This window comes from Siniperca chuatsi, linkage group LG7 (assembly GCF_020085105.1).
Source record: "Siniperca chuatsi isolate FFG_IHB_CAS linkage group LG7, ASM2008510v1, whole genome shotgun sequence".
Taxonomy (NCBI): domain Eukaryota; kingdom Metazoa; phylum Chordata; class Actinopteri; order Centrarchiformes; family Sinipercidae; genus Siniperca; species Siniperca chuatsi.
The window spans coordinates 6145973-6169222 of record NC_058048.1 but is presented as its reverse complement, the minus strand read 5'-3'; the positions used below and the strand labels follow the sequence as shown (position 1 = coordinate 6169222).

Sequence of the window (23250 nt, the reverse complement as noted above, 5' to 3'; positions counted from 1 at the left end):
GTCTAATTGACCTCCAATTTACTGACATTCCCAACGTTTCTAAATATTTTTTGTTATTGAAATAACAGTTTCGAAGGATTGAACAGCCATGATTCTAGGCCTTCAGGTATGCGCCCTCTCGTGTGTGCATTTCAGTTTCTCACATTTTGCAACGTCTTTGCCTCTGCACCTGTTACCCGTGTGATTCACCCTGTGGGATACTCAAAGATATTGATATATTGAAACCACAAGCTGTCTAGCTGGTGGTATGCAAGTCAGCGCTGTATCACCTCTAAAACAGGTCAACTAAGATAGAAAAACAGATCCAATTCTTACTGTATTTTGAATAGATCTTGTGTGTTGCATCTTAAGCTTTTTTCCCACTCACTGTTTTTATTACTCTGACTGTGCACCGCGTCTCCTCGCCTCACCGTGATTGTATCAATAACCTTAACGCTCGTCAACAGCTGAGCTAGATTTAGAGAGTACAGACAGACAATATATATCATATTTTCTGTTATTTTCATGTGAATACATTTATGCTTTGCATCTTCAAGAAGAGCTAAGCTTGGATCCCTTTTACATATTTAGATCTTTCCCTTACGCACTCTGCAAGTGAAAGTAACTGGGCTATGATCCAAAAAGACCAAAACATATCGTAAAAAAATAAAAGTGCCATACTTAATAGAATTTTATCAAATCATCCCAGGAGCATAACTTTGTAACACAGTGAGGGGGAGATAGGCCACTTTCCAACGTTTTCTTCACAAGATCTCCCTTTGTTTTTCACCAGTGACGAGTGGAGATGGGCTCGGTTACGATACTTTTGCCATTCCCATTAGCCCAGGGCCAGTACTGAATAAAAAGGGTAAAACCCTCCCATTTATAATACGTTCATGTTAAAGTCACACTCTCCGCATGGCCTTCCTTTATCTTTAATGCCACTATAGCCATCAGCAGCATACTGTATATATGTATTTCACATACTGTACCAGCACACATCCTTCAATACAGAAGAAAAGTTAAGGAAGGATTGAATAACATTCAATGAAGGTGAAAATAAAGAAGGAAATGACCAGAGGGAAGACAACGATGAGGAAGTTGATTAAAAGTGACTGTAGGGCTGGGCGATCTTCACAATAAGAGCATGGACCTATCACAATATAGTATGTATTCACTGACATAAGTTAACCTAAATGATCTATTAAAATCCCAACATCTTTTCATAGGTTTTCTCTCTTACCTTCATGACGATGAAGAGGACCAGGGTGACGAAGACGTTGACCTGTGGGTGTTTCCAGGCCTGAGAGTGTCCGATGTAATCAAACTCCTCAGCGATGCCCTGTTTGGCCCACGTCCGGTTGTCCAGTAATGTCACCAGAGACTCCTTCTGGGTCAGCTAAAGGCAACAGGACGTGACATCATCAGCATATGCAAACATAGGTGGGCTGTTCTGTAGCATTTTTCTCTTTTTCCCCCCTTTTTCTTAAGAATTTCCATTAAGGCACTGAGTCGATTTATTGATTCTCTAAATATGACTTTGACCCTGAGCATCAATCAAATCAGTAAAGCACAGTGCTGCTGTGATAAAGATGTGAATACAAGATTATTTATCATAAAGTATCAGGTCTCTGTCAAGGAAATTGAACATTATCTTAATAGTTAGTGCATCAACAATAAATACATTTACGTAGCATTTCTATTTCTGTTTTTTGCTTGTTATACTTCAATTATTACGGAATGCACAATAACTAATTTCATCATCAATATTCTTTTCTTTTACTTCATTGTGAAGAAATGAAGAAAAGAAGAAATTCTATCCTTTTGTTTACTGTCAAAATGTTGCAATGTATTGAGTTTCTGTTATAGTAGTATAAACTGATTAACTGTGGTCTCATATTCTTTCCAGCATTACAGTATGATTGCAGCTTGCTGTATTTTAGATGATTACTGAGTGAACTTCCAAGTGATTGAAATATACACGTATGGTTTGGTGTCTTGAATACAAACAAACTTTGTTGTCAATGCAGAACAGAAAAAGTAACCTGATGCAGTTCCAATCGCAATGTAAGATTTACTGCAGTGTAAAGTCAGAGTCATTACCTACATTTACAGTAATACAATATATTCACTACATTAAATGGACGTTTTCAAAAATCATTCCTATTCTACATCGATTGATACAGATGGGGTTTTTTGCGTGCTGTTACATTTTTAGCCTAAAATTAGTGTGGCATTTTGAGACTTTTGCCAGCTGAACCTCTGCTGTGAAAATCTACTAGAAATACTGTAATAGAACAGGCATTAGAAATGCCTAATGGCCCACCATTGTTTCAAATTCATATGCAAACACTGTATGTTCAGCAAGGTGCTCCAAAATGTTAGTAGACCCTCTTCTCCTCTCCAGCAAGCTTGTTGTTAATATATACTATTCTCTTTCGTGACTGCCTGTTGATATACATTAATTTTTGCTATGACAAATTCTCTAGATCACTTTTTGAGAAAACTGAAATGTGACTTGATGTAGGACACTAACCTTTCTTTTGACCTTAAATCACATCAAATAGTATAGCATGACAGAATGGGTAGAAGATGTGCTGAAAGTGTCTTAAAAGACGTCACTGAAGATTTAAGATTTAAGGCAGGCACTGTAAGACGACAAATTCATCTGTTGCCATTTTAAAGCCAGGATAGCTGGAGACACTGGTGGTGATAATGTCGCCCACTGCCAAAAAAATGATGACTGAGGAGTATGAGAGCAAGACAGAGGGATTTGAGATACTGAATTTTGAGTGTGCTCTCTCCAGAGAAGGGATTTAAGAGCAGTCCGGTCAGTGTAGGCAGATTTAGACTCACCACTTAGGAACCAAAACTGAGAAAGAGTGTGTGTGTGTGTACACTGTATGTGTGTATAAGGCCTGAGGATGCACAGAATATTCCTTTTCTAATTCTGATAATTAGACAGATGAAGGGGGTGAAATTGGAATGTCACAGACACACACACACACCTGAGTCATTCCAGGAGCAAAAGGACTGTATGCTCATCTAAATCTCCAGTGTACACAGATGATACACACAAACACATTTAAACCAGTGTTGTGAGTATGAAAAAACAATCACACACTGACATGAATGGTAATCCAGCTGTTATGAAACATTATAATGATCTAAAATGGTTCAATTACACAGCTGCTCTGTATAGCTACATAAAAGTGTATCATGCCGAAAATATAAATCATGCTCAGAGGTGCTGATAAAGTTTTGATATCAGTGTAAGTATACTAAGTGAAGACATTAAAAAGGTTGGATGAGTTCATTTGATGTGTTAAATTCAGAGTTGGAGACATTTTGTGTCGCTGCAGACTGAACACATAACAGATAGATTAGGTCGACAGGTAAAGGCCCGTAGTGCCACAGGCTCTCTTTCACATTTTTGAATTACAGTAATGGCTGCAGTGCAATGTGTATAAAAAATAATAGCATGTGGTGAGTGGGTGTGCGGAACCTACCTTGCCAGCCATAAACTGTCCAAAGCCAGGGGGAAATGTTAGTGTGGAAACAAGTAAAGTGACCAGTGCAGGGTACAGCAGACGCCTGAGAGAGAGAAAGAAAGTAAGAGGGCAGACAGAGAGTGTATTAAAAGGTAGGAAAAACAAAAACAATATTAGACGCAATTAAATGAGCTTATTGACAAAGGCGCGTTTTCCTTGATCATTATACCCCAGCGTAAAACGCTGCAGATTTAGTTAAAGTCAATACATTTAATCAACTAAAGCATTTACATTAACACTGTTCAGAGAGTGTAAATGAGAGCGGTAAACACCAGTCATTAATGGTTTCATTATTAATGTCACTGCTACAAGGTTTCTGGCTCATGGAAAAACACTGGTGTTGGATTCACACTAACAGTCATGCTACGTGTTTGCATCATCAAACCCTTAAAAACCTCTGAAACTACCACGTGAACCTGTACAGTACACGGTGTATGTATGTATATGTATTAAGTGAGCAGCGTAGCATCATTTCTACTGGGTATATGTGCTCTTTTACAGCAATGCCCTGTTAACAGAACATGGACATACACCTTTGAACTGTAGGTGTATGTGATCACCTTTGCACAAACCGACTCTTAAATGAGAAAAGGAATAAATCACATTGTTTTACACACAGATCTGAAGAGAAGAAAGAATGCAATCATGAATGTAAACAACAAAATGTATCAACTTGGTTGGACAATTTCCAAAGCAAACATGGTGATCAGTTACAACGCCAAGTCATGTGTAAAAGAATCATGAATGCAAACAAATGCAATTAAAAAGACATAGGACACAAGCAGATTTTCTCTAGGCACTATGATTTGAGCAAAGATGTCTTTACTTGAGTTGAAAATTGTTGAGCTGGAGTGAGATGAAGTGCGAAAGTACAGCGACAGTCCCACTCTGAAAAAAGCTACAGCAGGGTGTTCCCACTCCACACTGCTCACATATCTATTAATAATATTTGGTTGATATAACAGTTCATTTTTTGGCTCCATGATATGTATGATAACATTTTTTTCATAAATCATAAAATATTATTACATCTTAGTACAGACAAAAGCTCAAGACAGTTTACTGTGCTACCATAAACTCCAATCTAAAAAATACCTCCATGGATGACGAGGGGTGGCTGTGGAGCTTTGTTACTGCAAAACTTCTATTGTTTGATTTTACTGGGGCTGAAACTAACACTAATTTTCATTATCTGTCAATCTTCTGTTTTTCCCCTCAATTAATTATTTAGTCTATAAAATAATGAAAAAATGCCAATAACAACTTCCCAGAGTCCAACATGACAACGCCTTCAAATGTCTTGTTTTGTTCCACCAAAAGTCCAAAACCCAAACACATATTCAGTTTACAATAATACATGACAAAGAAAAGTAGCAAAGCCTCTCTTTTGAGAAGCTGGGAGCAGAGAATGCTTGGCATTTTTTCACAATTTCACTATTAACAGCTACATAACTCACCACTGAACAACAATACATGTACTCCTATACGACTCCCTGTCACACTCCTATCAAATGATGGGGAATTGGTCTGAATGTGCCTGAAATCATGTATTTTCTCATTTTATTTAAGTAAAAGTAGCAAGTTACAAGTTAAAGTCCTGGATATAAATATTCATTAAGTAAAAGTACAGAAGTATTGTCAGCATCACATTTTATAAATGTGTCTTATGTTTTGTATGAAAAACCTTCATCTGAAAAGTAACTTTAGCACTCCGGTAAATCTAGTGGAGTACAATCCCTCTGAAATGTACCTCAAAATTAAAGTACAGTACTTGAGTAAATGTACTTAGTTACTTTCCACAACTGGTTAGACTTACTTTTTCATGAGGAATCTGTTAATGGCCTTCTGTTTCCTCATGAACTGGACAATCAGTCGGTTCAGGTAAACAAACAAAGCCCCGCCGAAACCACTGGCGATGCTGCAGAGAGACACACATATCAGAAAGAGGAGAGTTGGAGGCATGTTTCTACTTGGCATAAAAATGCATTCTGGGTGATCAAATTGAAACTGGATGGAATAAATTAGTCCAAGCATAAACAAACCAAAGCATCAAGCATAACATTTTTCCTCCATAGGTTGTCCCCAGTGCATATGGCCACAATAAAAACTATGTATGGCAGTTGAATCATATTTACAGTAGATATAATCCTGTATGAGACAAATGTAAAAATCCTAGGGGAAGGGAGGAAAAGACAAAGTCAACAAAACCTGTAGGAGGGACATGCTGTAGATGCAGAAAAGGAAAAAAGAGAAACAATAGAGGAAAACAAAGGCAGAGACTGAAAGGAGAAACATATTAGAGACAGCTGAGAGAGAGAGATGTGAGAGAGAGGCAGCGTAGTTAAATGGGGATGTGTGGGAGAGTCAGAGTCAAAGCAGAAAAAGAGGTTTACATAAGCATGCATATAAAAAGATCAGCGGGAGTCCTCTTTATGGCAGTAAAAGAAAAAGAAAGGTAGGGAGAGAAAGAATAGACTCCGACAGCTATGCAGACAAGCTAATGCTTATAAATTTATCTCGCTGTATTATTAATTCCATCAAATACCTCTGAATAAATAATGAACAGGATGATGAGGGAGTCTTTGCCCCCGTGGTGCAGCCGAGGAAAACACTGCATGTGTGCCTTTTGGTGTTCTTTGTAGTTGCACCCTTAAAAAAGGACCAAATGTCCTCTCCTTGTGGGATGGTTCAGGGTTACAATTTGGGTTTGTGGTGAAGATCAGAATGAGGGTCAGGGTACTATCTGAGGCCAAGCAGGGTTAGGGGTATGGTCAGGTAAAGGTGTTTCAGACAGACAGGTGCTTCCCCTAGGGGGAGACACTGAAGCCCTGCAGGGTGTGGTACAATAGAATAGAATAAACTTGATGATTTTTATCAGTATGGATTACTCTGACATTTGTTTTGATATATCAATTCATTGTTTATCAAAAAATGCCAGAAAATAGTAAAAAAAAAAAATGCCCATCATAATTTCCCAGAGCCCATGGTGATGTCGTAAAATCGTTTGTTTTGCCCGACCACCGGTCCGAAAACCAAACATTTTCATTTGCGATGAAATACAACGGAGAAAAGCGGCAAATGAACACATTTCAGAGGCTGGAAACAGAGATCGTTTGATATTTTTGCTTGATAAATGATTGAAACAATGTATCTATAATCAATCATCAAATGCGTTGTTGATTAAATATCTGTTGGTCGACATATCAGTTAACTAACTTACTGTTTCAACACTAATAAATAAATCATGTAAAGTAAAAAAAATCATCTGAATGGATAAATGAAAGAAATCAAAGAGAACCAACTTTATGAAAACATAAGCGTCTGTGCTGTAGCTCAATAACCAGCACTCACTATCGACCCGAGATGATGGCAGATGATATTTTTTCCTTATTGTCAACAAATCCTGTGAAAAGGCCAAAACCAACTAAGAACTGATCCAACTAACAAGTATTGTCTGTGTATCCAAAGGCTGATATACTGTATCTTATTCCTGAGCTCCATTGTTGTTTAAATACTATCAAAAACACACCAATGAGCCACACACACACACACACACACACACACACACACACACACACACACAGTAGTTTATTTTGACTCAGTCCCACTTAAGCCATCCTGCTGCTGTAAATACTCCCTAGAACATCAAAAGTGTATTAATCCACAGCTATAAAATAGTATAAAATAGTCCCCCCCAAAAATGTTCTATTTACCCCCATTTGAGTAACGTCACCAGCTGTTATAGGAAATTATTTTGCCTTTTTCTTTTGTAAATGTGACTATGTCTTCAACTTCAACTTTATCGTCTCTCGGGGGACATTTGGATAAAACATAGAACACAGACTTGAACATAAAACATAATAAATACGTAAACACATAAGACAGTAGTACAGTACATCCAGCCATTACCCAATCATCCGTGATTAAAACAAGATCACCATCATCACCCACCAATATTTTATGGAAAACGGATCATCAGCTGAGTCATCCTGAGCATTTAACAGTTTGGTAGCATGGGCAGGGACAGGGCAGGGAAGTCGGAAGGCATAGAGAGACTAACTAACACACTGTTGGTTTTGGTCGAACAAAAATATAGAATATTGCTCATTTATGCTATAAGGCCGGCCCATTAAATTGGCGGCCCGCAGCCCACATCCAGCCCAGAGGCAACATCTGAATGGCCCAGTATACATAAATCTGATATATGACAAAATAAGTAAACTACATATATAGTGTATGGAAATAACTAACGAGTTAGCCATCTCGCTTCCTTCGCATCTCTGTTGAGAGTTCCACATGCGCAGTACCGATCGAGCAGTTTTACGGATGTAGCGACACCGCCAACCACATCTTTCACAAATCAACGTTTTCTCATGCGAGTCCCGACCAGCTTAGTAGCTTTTCAAAACATCTGGCTATTGACAGTCCGGACAAACTGTTCCCGAGGGATCACAGGAGACGGACGTTAAAGTGCAGAGAGCTACAGCAGCTTCCCTTCGTGTATCCTGGATCTTGGCAAAGAAGAAAAGGCCATTCACAGACTCCGAAACCGTGAAAGAATGCATGCTGGCCGTCGTGGATGAGGTGACAATGTGTGTGTGTGTGTGTGTGGGAGAGAGTGGGGAGAGGGAGATACTGGTAGAGAGTGTTATTGGTTATTGTTACTGCTACTATAGCTCTTTTCTATATTATTCTGTACATTTTTTTACTATATTAATTTCCATTTGTTTAAAATTTGTCTTTACCAAAAGCAAAAAAAAAAAAAAAGGTTTTAAATAGGCTACTGAAAATGTCTATATATATATATAAAAAAACACCTTTAGAAATGTTTTACGAGGAAGGAAACATGTTTGTTAGACCTCAAGGGCACACACAATGTATTCTGGGTGAGAAACACTGAATGTAAACAGCTTTGTTTGTTCTCCACAGGGCACCACGATGCTTTTAAAACCTGAAATGCATTTGTTGCAACCACAATACAAAATACAACACAGTACAATGAGGCTATTGTGAACATGCCTAATTGGGGTGTGATGTGGAGGCTGTCATTGGTGGTCCTTACAACTATAGCAAAATGTTTATGTACATATATTGAAACATACACATACACTCCCACTTACATAGTCACTGTACTTCATGTGTGTATGTTTTTTTGAGTGTACGAGTCAGCTTGTATTTCAGCCTCCTTGTGTCCCAGTGAGCCTCAAGATGTAGACAGTAAGTAGAATAGTGTGTGGCTCTTCAAAGACGTGCCCTTGGCAGCGTGTAGCACAGAACAAACTCTTTCTGGCCTAGTTGACTGAGACACTGACCGACTTTCACAGCTATTGGCAGGGGAAGATGGAAACTACATGGATGCACCGTACCCTAATGTACACACTGCAGCACAGTGTAAAACTGGGGCTAAGCGCTCTGCTGCCTACTCTAGAGGCAGTGTTAAGTGTACTGTATGTGCAAGTTACTGATGCAGCAGTGGGTGTCAACACCTCCGGACAAAAAAAAAACAACAACAACAAAAAAACCCAAACAGCCAACAGATGAAGAACCAAAGACGAAAAGAAAAGAGGGATTTTCTTCTGTTGGGAAGCCTACGCAGAGTGCTTTCAGGCATGTGCTTTCATCTGAGAGAGAGTGAGAGAGGGAGGGGGGGAGCACCCCTCCCATCTCTCCACCAGCTGCCTTCCAGGAGCCCATGGTCTCATTCACAGCCATGGAGGAGCCCTCAGGCTAAGGCAGGATAAAATAAGACATGCCTCAGTGCGCTAGCAACTGTTGCAGGCTGAATTATCCATGTTAGGTGACTCACGCAGGCTACCCTGAAGAAACACCTTCACAAGCAACAGTGAGTCCAGCTCCTGAATAATATCTGAATTCATGTTGCAAACGGGAAATGGGAATACTTGTCAGAACAACCACATGGGCAAAAACAATGACTCTGTGTTTGAATTTATTTGAACTTCCTATGGACTTTTATGGCAAACCAAGCCTGTGTTTTTACCACTTTCCAATAAGGTAGTATTTAAATCGTTAAAATCATTAAATAATTGATGGTTTTGAATTGATGACTCACTTTCCTTTTCTTTTCTTTTTTTTAAGTTATGTAACCAAATATCATATTCCCAACTCCTTGCCCATACTGTATGTATTTGTGAAATCAGACATTGACGAGTCACCAGGGGACTCACCCAATGACGGCGAAGGCAGGAAGCTCCTGGAGGTCAAAGGGAAAGTCTAGCCGGAAACGGGTTTTAAAAAGAGCTGTGATGGTCTCTGGAGAAAGAAAAAGTACAGCAACAGTAAGGAAAGAAAACAAGCCTCTGACAAAAAAATCATCAATATCACAAGACCAGGTCTAGGGTCTTGCAATCAGATGCAGTGTACAAGTGTTACAGCAGTTCAACTTCTGTCCCTAATGAAAGGTAACTAGTGAGAAGTAAACAAAAAGTTCAGCTCATTGCGAAGGTGCTGACCAGACCACCCTCTTGTAAACAGAGGGTTGGAGAAAATGTTGTGAACAACTTGGGTTAACAAGGAACTGGAAATCCCGAGGAAGCCATTTGATTGGCTGTGACAAGAAAAGGTGTAATTAATAACATGAGTGATGGCAGCATTCCATTTATGTGTTCCAGGTCCAGGGTACTGATATTTTGAAAATTGACCAACTGTCATGGCTTACTGGGACATCAAAATGGAATGGAGCCAACATTAATGTTAGTAGTTGCACCTGTGCGTTTCCTGCTATGACAGAATGTCAAAATCTGCTGTGGAAAAGGCCTATTTTTTGCTTTCGTGGCTGCACAAGATTACGGAGTATGTCTATCAAATGACTTTTGCCTTCATCAGCTATATTTCCACCCATGTTAGTTTAGGTTGAATTTAAACATCTTTCTTAAAAACAGCCAAAATGATCTATGTGGCCTATTAGTGATATGCAAATCCAGTTGCTGTAATGTGAAGTTGAGGTGGACAACATTTTCATTTGGTACATTGTTGTTTATGAATTGTATACTAAAAAGTCAATATTATTGCATGTTTCTATTTTTAGTAAGTCATGTTTAGTTATAACATTTCCTATCAATAAAAATTCTATTGTATGGTTGACATTTTTTCTTGCTCTGAGCTGCTCTTTCCATACACCACACAAACCCCCTCCAATACAGAACATCTACAGTACAGAACATGTACAGCATTTCCACAGTTTCCAGTGTACTTCACGTAACATTAATCCTACCTCATGACGGTCTGCTGACAAGGATTCTTGGAGTTTTGGGCTCAAGATTTATTTGAACTTTTTATATTGTGAATTGTAAAGGTGTTGCACTTCCGTCCAGTCAAAACACAGTATTCTGAGTCCAGCTTACCTTCGTCTCTGTTCCAAACAGCCAGTACTCTGAAGATGAAGGCACTGAAGGTAGCAGCGAAGAAACCTCTCCAATAGTTCCTCACCGCAAAGAACGTGGATGTTACTTCAATACTGAACAACACACCTGGAACACACACACACACACACACATATTGAGTACAATTTAAATGTTAAAATGTATGTATTTATGTATGTACTACACACGATAAAGTACTCACAAAGGCCTGGGTCACACATGATTAATAGTACAGTACAAAAAGACTCATGTAATGTAGTGAGAATGGACATTTCTGGACATACAGAATCCTTGTGACTATGATGTCTGAAAAAATGTTTTCCTTTGGTTTTCAGAGCCACTTACAACTAACTGTGTTGGCCAGCATCTGCGCTGACATGTTCTCGGTGGTTGGAGCGTAATCTTTATTTCTGAAACCAAACTTGCACGGCAGCACCAGATACGAGTGTGTACTGACAGACTCCCCTCAGCTGCTTTTCTCCAACACAGTATTAGCTAGACAATGTCATGGTGAGCTGTAAAATGACTGAACAAGCACAGGCAGATAACTAAATTATGTCACTCACACAAACTCATCTGTACTAGCATGTAGTGAGGCCCTAAAGTTAAAAAGGAGATGGTATTAGGTGTACAGAAAGAGATACTGCCTTCACTGTAATATCCCCACTGAGAGACATAAAGCTCACTATGTGTTATTGTATGATGTACAGTTGATATTATATATGATACAACATATATTAATTATCATACACCTCCAGTGTATCGTGTGTCAGACTTCTGTTACTACAGTTCTTTTACTGAAGACTCACCTCCTATGGGGGCAGCAAAACAGCAGCCCACTCCCACAGCACAGGCTGCTGCCAGCATCTCAATGTTTCTCGACTCATTCTGAAACACACACACACACACACACACACACACACACACACACACACACACACACACACACACAGAGTTAAATTTCAGTCAGTGTTTAATACGTTCAGTCATTTAAGTAATTACTGAAGGTGCAATCAGAGCTAACATTAAAACATGAAATATAACACATTGAACATACAATAACTATAGTGACAAACTACTGACGAAACTGTAGAAAAGGTTTCAGTCGTAGTCATCTGGACACTGTTTTCAAATTCAAGACGTTTCGGCTCCCGAGAATGACTTCCGGATGGGAGCCGAAACGTCTTGAATTTGAAAACAGTGTCCAGATGACTACGACTGAAACCTTTTCTACGTTAGAACACTCCTGGACGAATGAGGGACTACACCGTCCTACTGACAAAACTGACTTTGACACCAAGGGGCAGTTCAGAACAGAGCTATTTCATCACATTAAAAAGGCTGGTGAAGCAAAAAAAGTTGACCAAGTTACCCAAAAAAAAAAAAGAAAAAGGTAATAAAGTAGCTTCATGCTTTCAAAGCAATTAAATAACTGCACAGTCCACACAGAGACATCCATAATGCTCTGTCTTTGAGAGGATAATACCGAGGTTCTCATCAGATGAGGAGCTGCAGTGTGACTCGCAGTAAGACAGAGAGCAAAAGAAGAAATGAAATGACTGACTGCATGACTGCAGGGCAGAGGATCCTGTGCATCCTGGGAAATTGAGGTTTTTTTGACATGCCTGATGTTACTTACCTTCATTCCTATGAGACTGGTTTCCTTCAAGTAGCATGGCAGTGATAAAGAGAGGTTAGTGTGTGTGTGTTTGTGTGCGCGTGCACTCTTTTCAAAACGTACCCTAAATTCTTCCTAAAGTCTTTTCGTGTTCCAAGTGCACACTATTTGTACGTGACTCGTACGTCAGGTCTGGATCACTCACAAATTTACTTTGTGCCTAAAATTCTAAACCCAAGTTCACTTAAATCACTGACCACTGTTTCTTGCATTAGGCCCACTGTTCACACCCACAGGAATCATCTGAATACTTCTCTCAGTGTAAACTTCATATAGTGTCAATGATGAGTTAGAACAAGCTGATATAGAATGTACAATATATGATTTGATGATACAGTAATGGTTTTAAAAAAAACTTAAGGGGAAAGGACAAAGGGAAAACGTTATAATAAGGGGTTAAAAACATGTTCCGGAAACAGGATATAAGAATAAATATTTAGCTGTAGTTATATTATTTAACTATATTGCAGTGAGGGGACATGTGGAGCATGCTGGGAATTGTGCGATTGAATTACCTTTGTCCCGGGCTCCTTCAGGAAGCATGGGAGTAAGAGACAAGTGTTTTAGCACCAAAATTTATGCTAAATCAAAGATCTGATAAAAAAAAACCCAGTTTTTTTTAATTATACATTTTTTAAACAATGGCATTCTCCATGTGTGTGTGGAGTGCTCATCCCTCTAAGTACAGAGCGCTATCTAAAAACACACTGAAATAAAAAGCTGGTTTTACAGCCCACAGGCTACATTAGCATACTGTACTTCAAACTCTGGAGAGGACGAGATACTGCTGCAGAGGGGCACTTCACACACTCACACACACTCTCAGCATTAAAATGCAATAAAATGCAGCACAACACTCGAAAGGGAGGGCAGAGCAGGAAAGAGTAACAAGGGGGGTTACAGGGAGACAATGTGGATAATGATGATGATTACCAAAGAGGGAGATGAAAAGGTAGATAGGCAGATGGAAAAATTAAAAATCTAAAAGAGAAAAATGGAGGCGATGGAGGCACAGAATGTGTTTAAGGAGATGTATAAACGAATGCCTGTCAACATTTACAGTCTGAGGTAAGTGTCAACAGGTTTTTTAATAGCAAGACCACAGTAAGCAAAAGTAGGCTGAATTTTCCCACCATTTATCTTCAGCCAAAGCAAAACTTAAGTATTTAAATGGATGTCAGATTATTTTCATTGGAGATAATGTGGGGAAACATGCAAGAGTCTGCTGATGTGACTCACATTTTCTCCAAGACAGCAATTTTCAAATGCTGAAATCATTGTAGTTTCCCCTCCATCCTCTACATGGAGAGATTGAGCTCCTTCCTGCTGGATGGACATTTAGACTACCAAAAGCCTCGTCCAACGGAGTAAGAAAGGTCTTTATCTAAAACGTCTGTTACTGTCCATGTTCATTTACCAGCTGATGAGTCTTCCATATAAAAATTGGTGGGTTTAAGGTCACTGGACAGCGATGACGTTTTAACCACTGATGTTATTACTTTTCTGTACATTGTATTTTGTGAGAATTTATGTTGTAAGCCATATATATATATATATATATATATATATATATATATTCTATGTTCAAGGTTGTATGTGTTCTATGTATGCAGGGCTTCAGGGTGCGGCCAGAAATCTGTCAAGTGCGACTACACATTTTCATTGGTTGCACTGGTGCGCCTGAAATTTAGCAGGTCTGATTAAAAAAAATTACGTATAAAAAACATTTTTTAACAAACACCAACTGGGTATGCAGTGGTGATGCGCGTATCTGCTTTGACGTGATCCGAATCCGCATGTACACGTTAATCATCCACCCGAACTAATTATTTTCTCCGATTTAGAGACCCGCACCGGCATGGACATTTCTCTCCACCTCTACCGGTGCCTGTAGGCTATTGCCGTTGAAATGATGTCGAGCAGCGCGAGCCTTCCAGGTGTTTCCTTTATTCTGTGTTGTATTGATGTGTGAGTGTTTTCTTTAACAACTTACTTTAATGATTAGAGAGGCTGCTGTCAGTCATTTTAAACGTCTCTTTGCACGCAGTAATGTCACAGCAAAGAGGCAGAGGCTTCACCCTATTTCATCCACACAACCCATCTGCTGTTAATCAGAATGTTCCTTTTTATGACCCGGCCCGCCCAATCCGCGGATATAACTGCGAGCCGAGCATCACTACTGGAAACTGTGTTTTTGCTGTCGGAGCATCGACGTTCCTAATTGAAACGTTTAAAAAGCACAATGTCTCCAATAAAAACGGCCCTGTGCCGTGACAGGTGCGTGGCCGGCAGAGCAGCGCCCCTTCCCACAGCGTTTCAGCGCCAGGCAGCAGCAAACCGAAGCAGTGAGGAGTCAGAAACGCTGATAAAATTTAACACTGCTCATAATATAGCCAAAGAACAGCATCTGTCGTTTCAGCAAGTGGCCCAAAACTAACGTGCATTCAAGTGACAAAGACATGTGGCAGCTGTAGAGTCTTGTTTGTCGGGAGCGACGGAGGACGTCAGGTGACACTACTATAGAGCCGCGTTGGACTTTGATATGGTTTCCGGTAGTTTATTTCCCGTTACTTCCCCAGTCAACGTTGGTTTCACTGTTAACCACTTCATTATTACTGTAACCATGGCAATGAAGGTCCCCTAACCTTTTAACCTAAACCATGATCTTTCCAAGTCGTTTTTGTGCCTAAACCTGTTGTGTGTAACGGTTTCATAAGGCGATGATCAGAAAACGCTTCTGTGTCGGCCTACAGAGCATGGACCAACTACGTACTTCTTACTTCTGACAAGCTAACGGCAGCTACAGTTAGCGGTTTCTTCAGCAACAAGTAAAGATATCTGTCCGTCAGGTAACTCCGTAAATCACCGAGAGTCGAGGCAGAGCAGGATGCCAGGGGTGCCAGGAGCCAAACCCGGCAAGAAAACCACCTTGGTACTGTATTCCCTGTCGTCAAACTGGCCTCCATTGGTCTCGGAGGCCAGTTTGGTCTTGCTGCTTTGTTCTGAATCTGTGAGATAACCACGCCCCATTCATTTGCATATAACAGATGGAGTCCCCTGAAATATATAAAAGTAGTCCTTTGAAAAAGGTATTTTTTTAAAATAAAACCCTTTTTTTATATTGAACTATATTGACTCATTTATATATTTACATTTATTTATATATTTACATTTATTTATACTGTACTCTCTTCAAACCCTCCCGTCTTCCCACCCTTTCATCCCCCAAGAGAGGCGCTCACATCTTCAGAAAAGAGAGAGATGAGAGTCAAGATTTTCTCTGCCTTCCTCAAGCTCCCGGACTCCTATCCCAACGGACAGAGAAGATGGAGAAGCAGAAAAAAGGAGGAGAAGAAGAGGGGGGAGATGATGATGAAGAAAATGATTTGGCTTTCCTTTTTCCCCTCAATCTGAATCTTTTTCATCCTTCTCTTCTTTTCCCTTACTGAAAGTTTCATCTCTATCTCGCTGCATCTCTCTCTGGGCAAAGTTAGTTTTGAATATGAAAAAGATCTAATTTGCTGACAAATAACAGACCGATTAATGATTTATAAAATGGGATATTACTGGATGTTAACTTTACATGGGATGAAAGAAATTGATTCTTATGGAAAAACAGAAAAACTGTGTTTGTGTGCACAGCTTATTTTTTTTTAGCTGAACAAATGGTAGAGGGAGAAAGAGAGGGAGACTAACTAAAAAACAAAAGCCTCTTCTCAGGTGTTAAATCTCCGGTCTTATTTTCTCTCTGCTCTGAGCCATCAACAGACCAGACCAAAACAGACAGATGTACTGTGTAAGCATCAGGCTGCAGCCCTCAACTGTCCCCGAAAACATCAGTGTTGGAAATTATTTGCTACACTTCTCAATTCTCATTTATTCTCTCTGTTCTTCTACCCAACCTTTTACTTGCCAAGTCACCTGCTGTCATCAAGTTTCTTTACCCTTTCACTCAACCCCAACTTCTGTCCAGCCCACAACTGTTTTGCAAATGTTTAGCAAATCACAAATCATTTCAAAATGAGTTTTTGTGCTTTCCATAATGGTAGTATACCAAAAAATAAATGCTATGTAACTGACTGATGTTCAAGTCTAGCATCTTTTTAGGAGAATATTAAATGTCAATAAAAATATTACCCAAAAAACAAAGTAGTCAGAGCCCCTTTCAGCCCTGAGTAGTGTCTGCAGGTATTCCCTTCAGGTTTCATAGGGCAGCTCGTAAACAGCATGAAAGGCGAAACCCGCGGCACCACTTGCTGCTGCTCGTTAAGCTTATTGCTTTGAGCGCACGGTAATAACTGAAGGTGACTCAGAGTTTTACCCCCATCCCCAGTGGAAGTTATGGCCTTGTGCAGATGCTATGAGCACTACATTTGGTGTGTGTAGAGGTGCAGCAGATGGAACAGAAAAATAACTTGAGTTGGAGGTTGAAATTGTTTCTTATATGATGTATGCAGTGTACAGTGTATATGTAAAATGACAAAAAGAAAAATGAATAATAGATGTTTTAAAGTTTTGCCAGTAAAAACCGTAAAACACAGTGAAATCAACTGAGCAGCTGGGCATAATGGAGAAAGAGCGACATAAAACGTGAGAGGAAGGGCACTGACATAAAAAAAAAAAGAATAAGACTTACCTCATAGATTCCTCCAAACAGAGACATGAACTTGCTGAGGAGAGCAGCACACAAACTGGCGATGTGTACGAATGGACCCTGACAGGACGAAAAAGAAAACACAAAAGACAGGTGCAAATGTTACAAGTTAAGAAGCACTCTAGCCTCCCGTTTGTTGTGTGCGTCACACAAGATAGCACATAAAAACCTGTTGAAAAAACAACAACAACAAAGTCTGCAGTGAATATTAACATTCTGGGGATGAAGTTCAAAGTGGAACTAACAGGATTAAAAGTGAGAGCATCACATCAGAGTGACAAAGTAATGCTCGGGTTAAAAGGAAGTGAGAGGCCTGCGCTGAATCCAAACTGTGGATGCTGCTGCAGAAGTAGGCAAGCAAAAGAGCCTGAGGCTTGTGTGTGTGTGTGTGTGTGTGTGTGTGTGTGTGTGTGTGTGTGTGTGTGTGTGAGAAGAAAATATATTTTCCTGCGAGTGTGTCTCCAAGCTAGGTCTAGCTAAGTCTTTTGGGGGATGCCATACGGGATCAAACTGTTTTTGCTAAAAAAAACACTACGTACAACGTTGAGTAGATTACTATTTCTCACACACAAACGAGTCCACAAGACATAAACAACATCTGCATATCTAGGTTGGGGGCCTTAAACTCTCCAGAAAAACATTTTTCTCTCTCCCTTTAGGTTTAGAAAAGGTCTCAAGTCAACTCTGCACACTCTTTCCTTCCTTCCTTCCTTCCTTCCTTCCTTCCTTCCTTCCTTCCTTCCTTCCTCATATTTTTCCCCTTCTCCAGATTTCACATTCGCTGCCCTCGACCTGAACCTAAGTATATCGGCCTATCGTGTGCCATTTACAATCATTTGTAATTCATGCTGCTGGGATGTAGGGAACTGGAATGTGAATGAGCCGGGGGTGGTTATGTTTCCCTGGGAAGTTCATGTATTACAGCAAGTTAGTTCCGTATGCATGCACTGATTCGAGGCATGATACAGTTGTTGTAAAATCTGAATTACAACCTGCTCTACCAGTGTTCCTGCCCTTCACTTTGACCTACATGGGTTTTTGATGACTGATAATGATTTGAACCGAAGCCGCATACTTTTGTTTAGTAAGCTGGCATTCAAACCTGATGGCAGCGCGGTGGTCTGGATTCTGGATTTTATCACAAACAAAGATTTAATGCAGTGAATCACTGAAACTGTGTTAGCAAACATCATACCTGTTGAATATGGGTCAGCATTTGAGTTTTGCTGGCATTGCTAACATAAAGAAGCAAAGCTGAAAATTTATTTTGTTTCACAAAGTCCGTGATAATGAGGCGGACCTGTAATGGACAGTCTGTGTGTAAGTAGCTGAGACACACACTTACTTGCACTCACACCAAAACATGAAAGCATGAGTAATTGCACCTCAAGTTTTCCTCAACACACGTTTGAGCAGTTTGCATTTCGTCTTCGTCTTATGAGTCACATATTGATTTACTCATTGATTAACATGGTTGTCAGCCTGTGTTGTGTGTGTGTGTGTGTGTGTGTGTGTGTGTGTGTGTTACCTCCTTGCCCAGGGGCATGCCGCTGCCCAGAGCGCAGGTGAGGCCAATGACTTTGGCCACAAAAGTTTTGAAGGTGAGGTATTCCTTCAGCACAACTCCTCTCAGGATGGTCTTCATCTCTGGAATACCTGAACCTGCAGGGGAGCACAGCGGGCGCTTACAGCTGACTGTCAACTTAAAGAGAAACCAAACGCATTGAGCAACTGACCTATAAGTGGACACCGACTGACTTCACCAACAAAACGAATACTTTTACAATTACATCACAGCCTTAAAGCGATAGTTCAACATTTTGGGAATTATGCGTATTCATTACTTGCCGAGAATTAGATGAGAAGACTGATATCACTCTTTTTACCAATATGTCAAACTATTCTTTCGAGATAAACCTCAGATCTGGCTGAAAAATGTATGCTACTTTCAAAGAACTATAGCTTTGCATTGCACATGAAACTACTGGAATAATTAACATTTAGTTGCCACAGCTTTTTGGATTTAATTTGGACTCTCTCTGACTGGACATTACATATTTTTAATTCTAGAGAAAACCCCCTAGAATATCATTATCTTAATTAAAATGCAAGTTAGGCTCGTCTGAATTCAGTGCAGTACTCCATCATTTCAGAGTATTCTACAGCTTTGAGTTGTGCACAGAACTTGTGGAGGATTTCTCTCTCTCTTCCCCTCATCTGATAGTGAAGCAGAGGAGGCCCTAGGGGAAGAAGTAGAGCCTTTAGGGGTCGAGGCAAAAGAGGCGCAGAGGAGAATTACAGTGTGTCACAGTAGAGTTGCACTGTAGCAACTACCATTTACAAATCTATGTGTTTAGGAGTTCGTTACAACACATGGGGGGCATCAGTCTGGGAGCTCAAGTGACAGAAAGCTGAAAACGCTATTAGGAAAGCGATCAGGGTTTAATGTACTTCACTGCGAATGCAAATATGGCAAAAACTTGGATCCGTTATACGGTTTATACAGTAACTTTATGTATTTATAGGGATGGGGTTTGATAGCAATTTATATCTAAATTCAGTATTGAATCCACTTATCAAATCTGAACACTGTACATATGAAAGCATCTTTGTTGTTGAAGTACGAGTGTAACTACAGTAATATGGGGCTGAAACTGATGATTATTTTCAATATACTTTCATCTAGCAATTATTTTTCCATTACTCAGTTAATTGCTTAGTCTACAAAATATATAACGAAAATGCTCAAAAAGCCCATGGTGGTCTGACCAACTGTCAAACACCCAAAATATTCAATTTACAATGATATAAAAATGGAGAAAAACAGCAAGTCCTCACATTTGAGAAGCTAGAAGCAGCAAATATTTGTGAATGTTTTTATGTGATAAGTGACAGTTCATTGTCAGTTGTTGCTGATTTAATTTTCTGGCAATAGTATAATTCAGCACTACTGTAATATGCACAATACAACATACTTTAATGTGATTGTATAGCCCCTTTTTTCAGTGTCTTTAGTGTACATGTGTTGTACAGTACGTGTGGTTTATCTATATGCTCTGTGTGTATGTTCTCTTTTGTGTGTGTTGGTCGTACCGACGGCCTGGGGGGCAAGAATCTGGGTGAAGCCGGCAGAGAAGGTGATGAGGACTACAGGGTAGGTGACCCAGGCCAGATACTGCAGAAACACGTTACTGTCCAGACCTCCGTACATCCATTTCTGTGCTGTGGGCACACGCACACACACACAAAACAAGGGAAGACATGTAAACTACAACTGCAACAGAGATACACACAAAATACACAGTCAGAGAGACACTTCGCAAATGACAGACACATTTACAGTAAAGGTGTCAGGAGGACAAACTGTAATGCAAATACACACTCACAACAAAACACACACACAGGGCAAAATGTACAAGTGCTGTCTCCTCAGGAAAGGTGGTTAGTCATGTTTTGTAGCCAATTAAAAGAACTGTACACCATAACTGGAACTGACAAGACTAGGTTGGCTTCTCCTTAAAAGCGCAACGCACACACACACACACAGCCTGAGAAATCCATTTGAATTAGAGCTGGTCGCGTAAGGTTTCAGATCAGCTCTCACAACTTCCTTTAATCGTTTTAAGACGTCTACTTTCCTCTTCCTGGAATGTAGAGTTGACTTACTGATAAATCCCACATTAACATCATCTCCTCCCTCAGCTTCCTGCATCCACTTTGCAGGTATATGATTGATGCCATAAGAGGCCTTGCATCCATCCCGCCTGCCATCCTTTGATCAGGCTTGGCTCCTTCGTTCTGTCTTTAATCCCTCGCTTTCTGCTTCCTGTATTCCTTTCTTTGTCTGTCACTTGTTCCTCTAACTTCTCCAATCCCTCCACAGCCATCTCTATTTCCTTTTCCCAAAGCTTCTGCCCTTTGTGCCAACCATCCCTTCTTACTTCTACCCTTTTAAGAACCTTTTCAGTCACCACAGGCAACACATTGATATCTTCTGCACTAATTTCCAATGGTTGCCCCCAGGCCTCAATCCTCTGTACAATCTTTCTCTATTTACAAGCTCCTGTTGGGCCAGATTATTCAGAAATATTCCATGTAATTGCAATGTTTTGCAGATGTCTCGAAAAAGGCAAGAAGAGTTCTTCCAGAACTCACTACAATAAGAAATGTTGATGGCTCATATATTTTTCTCCAGCTCAATGAAATAAATCAGAGAGAGTTGCAGTATATAACAGTTTATATAATTTGTCTTTCTAAGCATATACAAGTACAATTTTCATATATAATACATTATCAATTTGTGTTGAAGACACGCTATGCATTTCCTAGATGCGCTGCATGTTCCCACCAGTCAAACATAAAACACCTCTTTTCACTGAGAAAATACTACATAGTCTCCAATCCAAAAACATATATTTCTTTTTACAATTTAATTGTCTCTTAATTGTTTTGAACGGAACCCCTAAGAGGCAAGTGAGAAAAAAAATTATTCTGGTGATCCCATTTTTTAAAGTCTGATATAAATTGTTTTTAAAATTCTCCCCCCCCCACCTGTTTCACAGATGAAAAAAAGATTTAAGCAACTTAGAAAAATTATCCTGGCACCTTTTTTTTTTAACCTGTTCTTAAGTCATAAACACAGGAGAGAAAACTATTTAGATCAGACTTAGAAAATGGATCACCAGATTTCTTTTCTCACTTGCCTCTCCGGGCTTCCGTAGTTTTGTCATTGAACCATACATATTTTGGATAAGCTCTACTGTGTATGTGTGAGAAAAAAATTGTAACTTGTACATGTATTCCTTATATTTTAATTAATTTAATTAAACTTATTTTATTACATTTTTCTTTGTTATAGTTTAATTAATTGGTTTTATTTTGTACAGGAGCAACAATAACTGTAAAGCATTTTGGGAAAAAAATTGTTTCTGTTTTCCCCCTCCAATTCTACAACCCACTATCCCTTCCTCCCTGTCTGGAGGCATCCCACCTCTGCATCCTATTATCTATTATAAATAACTCCTGCTCTCCTTGTTCCTAACAATTCCTCCTCCTCTGCAATCACCTCTCTTTGCCTCCTCATTTGTCTACACTGTTCATGCTCCAACCTGTAGGTACAGAATCCAATCCCTCCATCCCTCCCTCCCTCCATCCGTCCGTGCCTTACCTTGTAGGCAGATGGCGATGCAGAAGTCCACCACCCAGCTGACCAGGGCCATGAGGAGTCCCAGCAGGATGAGGAAGATCCAGTCCTCCCCGACCCGTGAGATCAGGAACTTCTGACAGCGAACCGTGCAGACTACAGGGATGGTAGGAACATAACATAACGAGTTAGCGGTCACAAAAAACACACACTGAAACTACATTACCCAGAAATTGGCACTGAGGTTTAGAAATTTCTAATAGTATTTAAACCATTAGCCAGGCTTGGCAACATTAAGTAACAGTTGCCGTGTCTCCATCCACCAGCTGTTAAAATACTGAGCAACAGTAAACATGCTGTCTGCCCAATAGTCCACTCAATCCTAAATCCTGTTTTACTTTGTTTTTGATGAGGACGGGTGAGTCAATGCAATTTTGAAAATGGTGAAATCTATAATTTCCCCCAAATTTAATCACTGGTGTCTGATGTGTGAACAAAGAGATCATTCTGAAGTGCAAACACATGGACACCACCCATAGACACTGAAAACAAAGAAACAGGAATGAAGGAGCCTGGCAATTTGGGTAATGCTTTTTATTTATTTATTTATTTAATTTCTTTTAAACAGATCAGTAATTTTCTAATAATTTCCTTGAAGGTTCCTGGAAAGAACTATGTTTGATACCAATTAAAGGGAAAAAAGAGAAAGCACTAGGTTTATAAGCTGTTACTGATTTTTAATAGAATTTCCTTAAAGATGAACTGCCCCATTTAAATAAGTAAATATTTATGCACTAAATTCTCCATAATGTTGAATTGTATACTTGCCTACAGACAAACATCACATTTTTGCATGTTCAGATGAT

At 39.7% G+C, this 23250-nt stretch overlaps 1 protein-coding gene across 5 annotated transcripts in view; it reads right to left on the bottom strand.

The window, feature by feature from the left end:
• clcn2c (chloride channel 2c) overlaps positions 1-23250 on the bottom strand; it is a 195072-nt gene that overhangs the window by 62163 nt on the left and 109659 nt on the right. For all 5 annotated transcript variants that reach the window (XM_044202134.1, XM_044202138.1, XM_044202133.1 and 2 more), the window contains 10 exons: positions 22409-22540; positions 20335-20463; positions 18770-18903; positions 17224-17301; positions 11719-11797; positions 10892-11017; positions 9716-9800; positions 5347-5448; positions 3489-3573; positions 1223-1378 (listed from right to left, as the gene is read on the bottom strand). In XM_044202134.1, the coding sequence (XP_044058069.1) occupies positions 1223-1378; positions 3489-3573; positions 5347-5448; positions 9716-9800; positions 10892-11017; positions 11719-11797; positions 17224-17301; positions 18770-18903; positions 20335-20463; positions 22409-22540 (1106 nt within the window). The remainder of the gene's footprint in view (positions 1-1222; positions 1379-3488; positions 3574-5346; positions 5449-9715; positions 9801-10891; positions 11018-11718; positions 11798-17223; positions 17302-18769; positions 18904-20334; positions 20464-22408; positions 22541-23250) is intronic.